Source organism: Etheostoma cragini, chromosome 2 (assembly GCF_013103735.1).
Source record: "Etheostoma cragini isolate CJK2018 chromosome 2, CSU_Ecrag_1.0, whole genome shotgun sequence".
Classification (NCBI taxonomy): Eukaryota; Metazoa; Chordata; class Actinopteri; order Perciformes; family Percidae; genus Etheostoma; species Etheostoma cragini.
The window spans coordinates 17,217,793-17,228,017 of NC_048408.1; the positions used below are offsets into that span (position 1 = coordinate 17,217,793).

At 43.0% G+C, this 10,225-nt stretch overlaps 1 protein-coding gene across 1 annotated transcript; it reads right to left on the bottom strand.

Moving 5' to 3' along the window:
- Positions 1-694: 694 nt before the first annotated feature.
- On the bottom strand, positions 695-10,225 carry smc2 (structural maintenance of chromosomes 2). The gene is made up of 25 exons (XM_034859615.1): positions 9,908-10,225; positions 9,594-9,743; positions 9,372-9,494; positions 9,247-9,285; positions 9,038-9,148; positions 8,872-8,916; positions 8,542-8,775; positions 8,137-8,286; positions 7,758-7,991; positions 7,424-7,583; positions 7,170-7,287; positions 6,494-6,632; positions 6,254-6,373; positions 5,939-6,143; positions 5,608-5,743; positions 4,885-5,009; positions 4,474-4,667; positions 4,226-4,369; positions 3,996-4,070; positions 2,893-3,012; positions 2,556-2,756; positions 2,321-2,437; positions 1,675-1,835; positions 1,387-1,534; positions 695-1,213 (listed from the first exon to the last, which is right to left on the bottom strand). Exons 1-25 carry the CDS (start codon positions 10,073-10,075, stop codon positions 1,100-1,102), a joined length of 3,531 nt encoding a protein of 1,176 aa, XP_034715506.1. The 5' UTR covers positions 10,076-10,225; the 3' UTR covers positions 695-1,099.

Sequence of the window (10,225 nt, forward strand, 5' to 3'; positions counted from 1 at the left end):
CATACATATACCGTAATGAAAAGCCAAACTTGCGTTTGTAAGTCAGCAAAGATAAAGTTACTAGGACAGAACTCCAATTTAATAATTTAAACAGACGTTTTGGGCAGCACCCTCCCACAGTGTATGCATGCAGTGGCAAAAAAACATTGTTTGTTGCTGAGGAAGGGCGCTGCCCAGGCGCGCCAGTACTATTTGTTTTATTACCATCAGCAAAACATTTTCATGCACATTAGTTGTATATTGTTTTTTTAATTAAGGTTTGTTTAACAGCCAATTAAATGTTACATCACATTCAAGGTCCAAAATCAGCTCCATCTTCCAGCCAACTGCAGGTAAAATATGCAAATGATGGTAGATTTGCTTCACTCACCAGCCAAAAAAACAATAGTTATCTATTTTTTTATAGACCTTTTTATTTTTATTAAACCATTATTTATTCATGGAAGGTTCACTGAGAGGCAGCCTCTCTTTTGCCTTATCACATTCACACAATTGCACACATTCATTCCTGGAAGCTGCCCGGTAGAACCAGTCTGATCTGAAGACCACTTCAGAGGTTAGGGGCCCCTCAGCGGTGGTAATGAGGGAGGGACAAGCACTGCTCTTTCACTTTCCCCACCCAGATTTTATCTGGTTGCTCTGGGGATTGAATTGAAGACCTCCCGGTACAACAAGCTATCTTCTCCAACCTTGCTGACTTGCTTTATTAACTAAAATACATGGACATGTAAGCTGCATATAAAACTAATGTGTGGCAGAAGAGCATGAACATAGACCAGGAAAGAGACAGGATAACTGACAACAGTTTAGGCAAAAGACATGTACAGTTAAAAAGGTTGAACAAACTCCAACAGCTGAACAAAGAGGACACATGCTATATAAATATAAACAAATCTTAAGATTAGGAAAAAGTAACAACAGAGGAAATGGTATACACAATTGATTGCAAGAAGTTGACCGATACTACTTTGGTAGTAGCGATATGGGAATACCAGAGCATATTTAGAATATGGCTGTTTGCAATGATTAGCTGATAAGATGTTTGTTCCTCTTGTGTTTTTGACGAGCCTTGTCTTGGCCTTTTTGGGGATGGTTGGCATCAAATCTGGCTGAGCGCAGTCCGTGTAACTGTGGACATGCCGTCGACAAACTTTGTCTTGAAGAGGACATTGGCATTGGTGAACATGCCATCCTTTAGCGACACCACCACAAACTGCAGGGACAGAAATGTCAAAAAGGTAAATTCAGTACGTTATGCTCTTTAATCCACTCATGACATGAGTAAGAATATGGCAAATGTGTACATGAGCACACTTGTTTATTTCGTGGTTGAAGTACTCTTCTGCACAACAGTTTAAGGCTTTGGGAGGGTATTTAGTAACATACTTGGGAGTGTCTGAAATGTGTCCGCAACATCTGTCCAATGTTCTGTGTGTGCGAGAGGTCCAGGGCAGCGTCCACCTCGTCTAAGATGTAGATGGGAGCTGGTTTGAACAGCAGCATGGCCAGGATGAGCGACAAGGCCACCAGTGATCTGAAAACACAGACATAAAGAGGGTGCTCAATAAAAGGGACGGACTTCATTATCATCCATGGAAACCTTTACATTCATAGTCATGCTGCTAAAATGGACTAAATAATTGCCCCAATGACCATAAAAGTGCTTTTGCTGACCTTTGTCCACCGCTGAGCTCAGTGAGGTTCTCCTTCCAGGTATTGCCCAAGGCCACCTTGAACTCAAGCCCTTCCAAGACACCGCCGCCCTGGGGAGGAGCCAGCTTAGCGGTGGCCCCTGGCAGCAGAGTGGAGAAAATAGAGCCAAAGTCCTTGTTTACCTGCAGAGGAGGACAACATTAAAGACATTACAGTGAGGTCCAAAACCATGGGACAGATGATCTAACAGTGAGAATGGTACCTGCTCTACTCCCCTCCACTCTACTCTACTTGCCATTGTTGGTTTTACATTACGTAAAAAAGTCCCTGGTACCCTTTTTTTAGTATCACCTCCACGGTCGTTTTTTTGCTGCCTCAAGCTTCTTTTGAAACTAAATTTGTCTTCTGCCAAGAATCAAAAGCAACACACCTTCAACGTTCTGTGTGTGTGTGTGTGTGTGTGTGTGTGTGTGTGTGTGTGTGTCGCGTTAGGTCACGTCAGTTTCCTGCTATGACTAACAAAGCCATGACTCGCCTCAAGCCTGAGGCAGTGTTTATTGTCTCTCCGTATACATAGCCCAATGTTAGATGAAACAGATATAAATTCAAATGTGCAAATAAAGGGGAGAAAAGAAGAAAAAAAAAGATTTGCTGAAAGAGAGCAGACCTTCTGCCACGCCACGTTAAGAGCCTCATTCTTCTTCTGGTCCAGCTCCTCGATAGTCTGCAAGATTTTGGCTTTGTCGTTCTCCACGATCCTCTTCTTCTTCATCAAGTCGTTGTACTGCAGGAAGGGAGACAAATGTGTGGGATAGAAGCAAATCATTCACAAGTTGCAGTGTTTTTTTTTATGTTGTTGCATTAGTTGACACAACAAACTCTTCCGGTGTCTTCGTCCTCACCCTTTCCTCGGCCTCGTTCAGCATGTTCATGGCTCTCTTGTTGACGTTTCTCTCCAGCTTGGTGGTGGTCTCCTCCAGCTTCTTCAGCCGCTGACCAGCCTCGCGGGGGTTGTTGGTCTTGAAGTCATACGATGTGTTGGGCTTGCCAAAGAACTGACGCTCCGACTGGATCCAATCATGTTCCTCCAGCATCCGAGACACCTGGAGGAAGAACAGATGACAAGAGAGAGAGAGAGAGAGAGAGAGAGAAATGTTTAGAGGACCCTAATCCTTTTAAACTTTCAGGGACATCATAGATCATGGGATTATAGTAGTGTACAGGACTAGGTGTCAGTACCTTGTCAGCAGCTTCCTGGCTGTCTTTGCGGTGCTTACTAATGTTGTGTTCCAGTTCCTTGATCTTCAGCTGAACTTCGTTGTTCTGCTCCCTTATTTTATTGGCCTCTGTGGTCTTACCCTGGAACATTTAATTGCATATAAAAGAAGAAGAAGATCCAATCAACTACGTACATACACAAATTAAAATTCCAAGCAGTGAAATTAGTTAGCACTAGACAATTAAGAAAGGGAAATATACAAATATATGAGGAAAGTCAAACTGTTTCAAGGACCTACAGTCCTCAGCATTAGGCCTGCACGATTCAGGGAAAAAATCGGAATCACGATTTTTTAGCTTACAATTGATATCACGGTTCTCTGCCACAATGTTTTTCTCACGAAGAGAAATGTTTATTGCACACATGAACCATGACAAAAGAAAACAAACTGGCAGTACATATAGCTCATTGTGCATCACCACAAGTAACATAGAGGCTTTAATGAAGAGGAGGGAGAGCATTGCAGCGCTTTAAGTCACTTTAAGTTATGTTTAAAACTCACAGTAGAAAGTAGTGTTTGTGATGCTGTAGGAGCCATTTGTATCCACTTTATTTGGTAAGGTTAATTCAGTTATTTATTTTAGCCACTTGGGGGAGTATTGCACTGGGTGTGGTATGTCACTGGGAATAAGGTATGTTTACAGGTGCGGTAATCCACGAGGAAAGGTGTGGATGGCGGGGAACACACGGTTCTTACTGTAGCCATGAACACGCCGCAACATTTTATTAATCAGCACTAGGTGAAGTACTATTTTATGTGAAGTGACCTTTTTTCTACCTTTATAATAAACGGGAACACCACCCAAAGACAATCAATGCCTGGACTCAAGATCTTTTTTTTTCTCTACGCGTTGAGAACACCCTGCCATCCATACCGAGGCTTATAGGATAGCCTCCACGGATGCAGTCGGCTGGTAAAATTAAATGAGAATCAAAGTCAGAAAAAAAAAAAACAGTTATTTATAAATTTAATCGCTAACAGGGGGTGAATTAAAATCGCGATTTTATCACGATTTATTGTGCAAACCTACTCAGCATTAAAAGGAGAAAAACATGTATTAACCTTGAGCTCTTTGTCCTGAGCCATGATCACTTCCTTCTGTCTGGCCAGCTCCTCCTGGGCTTTACGTACGGCCTCCTTCACAGCAAGAGAGAATGAGAGAATGGTAAAACAGGAACAGTAGAGTACACATATGAGCTCTTGGGGACAATTTCAAATTGTCTTCAAAGTACATCCTCTTAGCGGGACCATTAAACAATTCTACATATACACCTTAAAAATGCTACAGATACCTTGTTCTGTGACACAGTGCAAGCCATGCTGTCTATCTGTTCCTGGATGGCCCTCGTGGCTTCATCTACAGCCTGAATCTGCTGCTCGTAACCAGCCTGCTCCCTCCGGAGCTCCTCCAGCTCCAGGGCCACGGCCTCGGACTCCTGTGGGCGAGGGCAATAAAAGGAAACACATGCATTAAATTAACAAGAAGTATGAGCAGATTGTGGCCGAGTGTGTGTGATAGCATGCGTCAGGGTCAGTGTACCTGCTGTTTCTGCTTCAGCTTCTTATTGAAGGTGTCTGCTTTGGCCTTGGCTGCGTTGAGTTTCTGCTGCGCGGCCTTTAGCTCTTTCTCTCTCTCCGCCTCAGCATTCTTCATCTTGTTCTCCAACACCTTGAACTTCTCTTCTGCCCGTTTCTGCACCTCCTTGGTGACACGCAAAGTCTCCTCGCTCTCCTCTGTTCAAGCAAACACACCGCACAGTAAAGTTAGCAAAAAAAAAAAACACCAAATGCATTGTTTTAGTTTACATTTTCTATCAGACCTGTACACATGTAGGCCCTGGTGGAATTACACATCTAATGTCTGTTTTATACCGTTTGCACAAACGGCCTTGATGAAGCCAAATATTTTCCATTTTGTTATATACATTTGTGTGTATTCCAGCATTCTCACCGATGGCCTTGCGCAGCCTCTCCAGCTCCTCCTGCTGTTGGTGGAAAGAGCTCTGCTGCAGCTTGGCCTGCAGAATCTGCTCCTCTTCTACCTTCAGCTCTGACTGCTGCTTCAGCTGACGGTACCTGGAGGTTGGGAGGGAAACATTCAACGGAAGAAGACAAAAAAATGCAGGAGGAAAAAAATGGTTATGTGTTGGGATTTGATTAGTGAATTAAAATGTGTGCACTAACTCAAGCGACACAATTTCAAAATGTCTTCATCCCAAACGCCAGCAGACTCAATATAATTTTGTCCACAGGACTGTCCTTGTAGGCTGTGCCTAATGAAACGTATTGGTGATGCATGCACACTGTGTTCACTAAAGATGTTCACACAAAAAATATCTTACTGTAAATATGCACCGGAATTATAGCCAGACTAATACAAGAGTTTTGAGGCCATTACTGATATTAATATTTAAAACAATCTGAAAACCATACATATGCTACATTTCAAACATAAACAAACTCATGTGGATATGGATCCTTTGGATTAGAATTTTGACCAAGGTACATACTGAGAACTATTAAACTAAACTATTTAGAAGGGTGACACCGTTTCTTGCTCCTGATCGGCAGCTACACAGATACATCTCAGCTGGGCCAATGTGTTTCTTTACTAGCTCCAATCAGAAAATATTTAATTCATGTGGGTATTTCATGTGTGTATGTATTTGCATACTTCTCTGCAGTTCCTTTAAGGCTGGCCAGTTGTCTTTCAGTTTCTTGAAGCTGGGCTTCCTTGTCATTCAAGTTGTCCCGAACTTCCTTCAGTTCCTGTAGGCTGGACAAGACGGATGCTGACTTGGAGCGAGAGCCTGGCAGGGAAAAGGAAAGTATATTGAAAGGTCCATTGTATTGAGTGCAAGTCAGAGACTGTTATTCCGGATATAATTTAGAAGTAATAGATATTTGCATGTAGAGGATAACAAGATGGGGTGTGTTTCAAGGTACCCTTACATACTGCAGATGACTCACGCAGTGACATACACATGAATCCCCGTTGTTCTCACCTCCGGTCAGAGTTCCCTGTGGGTCGAAGATGTCCCCCCCAAGAGTGACAGTCTTGGTCATCACCTGCTTATCAAAAGCCACTCTTTTGGCGTTGTCCAGGGTGTCACACACAAGTGTGGAGCCAAAGACGTACTCCATGGCCTTACGCAGGTCAGATTCATAGCCTACCAGGGACAGAGCAGTGTGGACGTTGTCCTCTCCAACCTGACAGAACAGGAAGAGATGGTGAGTCAGCAAAGAGACTGTGTCATGTTTCAAGATCAGACAGGAATGACTATTTGATTTCCAAACGGGGCGTTCTTTAGATCTCTCACCAGGCGCTTGGCAGTGTTCACCACTCTGTCATTGAGTGTCTTGGCAGAGATCTTGTTCAGTGGGATGATGGTGTACCTCCGCTGCAGCTCTCCCTTCTCCAACAGCTTTTTACCTGTCACCTGGCAAAGGCAAAAAAAATAATAATTATAATAATCACCAACTCCAATTGCACTGCCTCACTGGTCTCCAAATAAAATAACATAAAAACATGATTGCACCCTGCCCACTAACACACTTACCTCTGTGTCAACTATAATGTTATAGAGACGTCCTCCTGCAACGACCTCCAGTCCTGTTGCATACGAGACATCACGGACTGTTATCAGGTTGGCTAGCAGCCCCTTTACTTTGCTACGGTCCCATCCTCGCTCCGGGTCCCTAGAAAACAGAAAACACATACAATGCTTTAAAATTTGGAAAGCTGAAACTCTTCAGGCCGCAAATTGATAATTCAGACAAACACTCAGATCTGACCAAATCTATTACTTATAGTTAAGAATCAATAGGATTATTGCCACCTCAGAAAGCATTCGCTCAAGCTCAGATCTACCCAACACGTGTTTCCACTCTCCTTATCTTACTGACGGCTCAGTTCTATTCAAATGTCAAGCAAGTCATGATAGCAACCACTGTTGCTAAAAAATGAAGCCAATGTAGAAGTGCCAAAAACTGCAATTCATCAAATTGCCACTTGAGGCTGGTACACATAGAATTATGAATCCTTGGGAAAAGATGGTTTTGTCCAAAGAAATGGGTTATTATGAGGGGCAAACTAAACAAAAGTAGGAACCTACATCTAGATTTAAAAAACATACACCACAGCAGTGTTTCCAATTCTCTCTCTCTCTCTCTCTAAGTATGTGGGAAACACTGTACAGTTAAGGAGATGAGTATATTAATTTAGGAAATCCTTACTTGTAGTCAAAGCGCAAGTTGGGGAAGCGCGACATAAGACGCTCATAGGTCTCTTTAAGTTTAGCGACCTCTCTGGACAGCTGCCGTCTTTTGTCCAGCAGATTCTCCTCCTTCCCATCTGAATACAGACACAAAAATATGTACAGACCCTAAACGTTAATTCAAAATGTATAACACAAGGAGAGACCCACACACACACACAAACAAACCAATCACACACACAAATCAGAATTTACCAAAAACCAAATAAATACCTTCATAGTTGAGTTTAGCTAGCTCAGCCTGTAGTTTCTCTCTGCTGCTTCTGACAGCCTGCAGGCTGTCCTGGTCCTTCTTGTAGCCACTGTCCATCTTTTTCACCTCTGCCTGTTTGGTCTTCAGCTCAGCCTGGGCATGCTTCAGGGTCATCTGGGCCTGGACCGAAAGGAGGACAGAGACAAGATAGATAAACATACTCTGAAAACAAGTATGTGATGTATAGTCACGCTAGCGAGCATAAATGGTTGTACTGAAAACTTTCCATCAAATATAAACTGGCAACCTGAAAACCCAAACATCCCATGCCCGGCAGATATGTCCTTTCCTCACCTGCTTGGCTTCAGTATCTGCCTTGCTCATGTCATTCTTGCAGGTCATCATCTGCCCAGCTAGTGTGGCCTCCTCTCCGTCCTCATTGGTGGAAAGGCCTGCTGACACAGCCCTAAAATGCTGCTCAGCTGTCTGCAGAGCTATGCTGTCCTTCTGTCCCTCCTCTTGTAGAGCCTGAAGCTGCTCTGTCAACTTAGAAACCTCTTTTTCTTTTACCACAAGCATTTTCTTGTCCTAAGGGTGACGGAAAACAACCACTGATCAATAATTCAGTTGTGCAAATTGCACTCATTTTATCTGAATTTCATTTTTTAATTGGTTTGACAAGAGATTTTGAAGTCATATAGGCACATTTTAGCAAAATGTATTGCCCCGTTACCTCCTCCATACTCTTGACAAGCTCCCCCCTCTTCTTGGTTTCATCTTTGACGTTCTGTTTTTTCAGGTCAAGCGCACTCTGAGCTTTGGCGTCGACACGTTGCACATCAGCTAGAGTCTCTTCCAGGGATTTTAATACTCCACTCACCTCCTACAGATGAGCAGGTGAACATCAAAAGCAAAGCAACATAATAGTATAACAACATAATATGACAAGATTTCTTTTTCTTGTTCTAGTTTCATTAAAACATTCAAAACATTATATTCTGATGGTCTACAGATGATTTCAAACACTTCTTTTAAAATGTTTCTTTGAAGCCAAGCGGGCCATCCAGGGGAAAAGGATTGAAATTTTTCAACAAAATTAACTTCAGAAGTACGAGGGAAATACAGTCTTCCAGTGTACCTGGTCTTTTTTCTTCTGCAGCTCCTGAATCTGGGCTGACAGCTCCTGGACTTTGCTCTCATTCTCGGCCATGCTTGCTTGCATCTCGGTGATGTTATTCTGCATCACCTTCAGGTTATCTGCTGACTTCAGCTTGGTTTCCTCTGCACACACAAACAGCCAGGCCACGTACAGCCGTGACAAGTGCTGGATCTCACGCATCAGCTTCTGGTACTCCAAGTACGATGAACGTTCCTGCAGAGGGAGGATAAAGGTAACGCATCATTCTTGCCATCACGTCGGTCACAGCGGTAAGTGTGTAAGTCTTGATTGTGAAAGCAGGGAACCTACCTCTTGGAGTTTATGCATAGTTGGAGTAATTTCCTCGTTCAGAATCTTAAAGAGTAAATAAAGAGAAACAGTTAACTATTTACAGTTTGTATAGTTTAACAATAGCCTTTGTATTTGTGGCAGATGCCCCCCTGGAGAACAAACAGAGAAAAAATGTCTCACATACTGTCTGAATCTCCTTCAGCTTGGCCTCCTTTTTCTCAATGGTTTTCTGAGCGCTAATCTTCTTACACTCATACATCCTGGTTCCCGCTGCCTCCTCAATCATGGCAAGGATCTGAAAGAAAAAGAAGAGGTCATCAGAAAACGTGCAAAAAGGCAGGACAATGAGACAGTACAGGTGGTGAGGTGATGGACAACATGTGTATGCTATACCTCAGGTGGCTTCATGTTCAGAACTTTGGTGATCCTCCCCTACAATATTGGAAACAGCACATTGTGTAAAATAATGCAGAGGGCTTCAAACACAAGCAGCGCATTGCTGCAGACACAAGACTGACCTGCATGATGAGGAAATGCGGGTTGTTGACGTTGAGGCCAACAGAGCAGAACAAGTCCTGCACCCTGGTGTTGTTTGCATTAACTCCGTTGATTAGGTACTTGTTCCTGCCACCAATTACCACCTTAAAAAAAAAGATATAACGTTAATCGTAGTATTGGCATTGCATACACTAATCTTGTACACCAATGTCCGAGCCTTCTTTATCTATTTCTTTGCCAACCTGTCTGGTGACGGTGATCTCATCATGGGTTTCGAAACCCAGAGGACTCTGGCTTTTGTTGGAGTTGTCAAAGGTAATAGACACAGTGGCCTTGGTGATACCACCCTGTCCGTTTTTGTAGACCAAGTCCTGGAGGTTGGAGGCTCGCACCTTTCAAGTGAAAATCAAACAAAGAGATACAAGTTTAAAGAGTGAGCCGTTTTCTCAAGATGCTTTTAGCTATGCATACTCTGTGTTGACCATACCAAACTCTACAACAACTAGGCAACTTTCAACATAGAGCTTAATGACATTATAGACAATTACACACTTACATGGCTGAGGTTGGAAATGCCCAAAAGGAAACATATCGAATCCAAAATGTTGGACTTGCCACTGCCGTTAAGTCCTGTGATGGCGTTAAACAGCGGGTCGAAGCAGTTGATCTCCGTCCTCTGTGCGTAAGATTTGAATCCTTCAATAATAATAGACTTGATGTACATCTTTAGGCTGTCCGACTCCGGTGTTTAAATTCCAAATCGGTAAATAAAAGCTGAAGCACTATAGGTTACAGACCAGTGTTTACAACATCCGACAACAGGAAAACTCGTTCTTCTCTTTCTAACTTGAATTTTGGCGGCAGGCATGGAGCC

Excerpts from the sequence above, each read along its gene's own strand:
- smc2 (XM_034859615.1), bottom strand. The coding sequence starts at position 10,075 with ATGTACATCAAGTCTATTATTATTGAAGGATTCAAATCTTACGCACAG. Across the intron at positions 8,776-8,871 it reads CTATGCATAAACTCCAAGAG|GAACGTTCATCGTACTTGGA; the intron begins GTAGGTTCCCTG and ends CTCCCTCTGCAG. Across the intron at positions 1,535-1,674 it reads GAGCTCAGCGGTGGACAAAG|ATCACTGGTGGCCTTGTCGC; the intron begins GTCAGCAAAAGC and ends CTGTGTTTTCAG.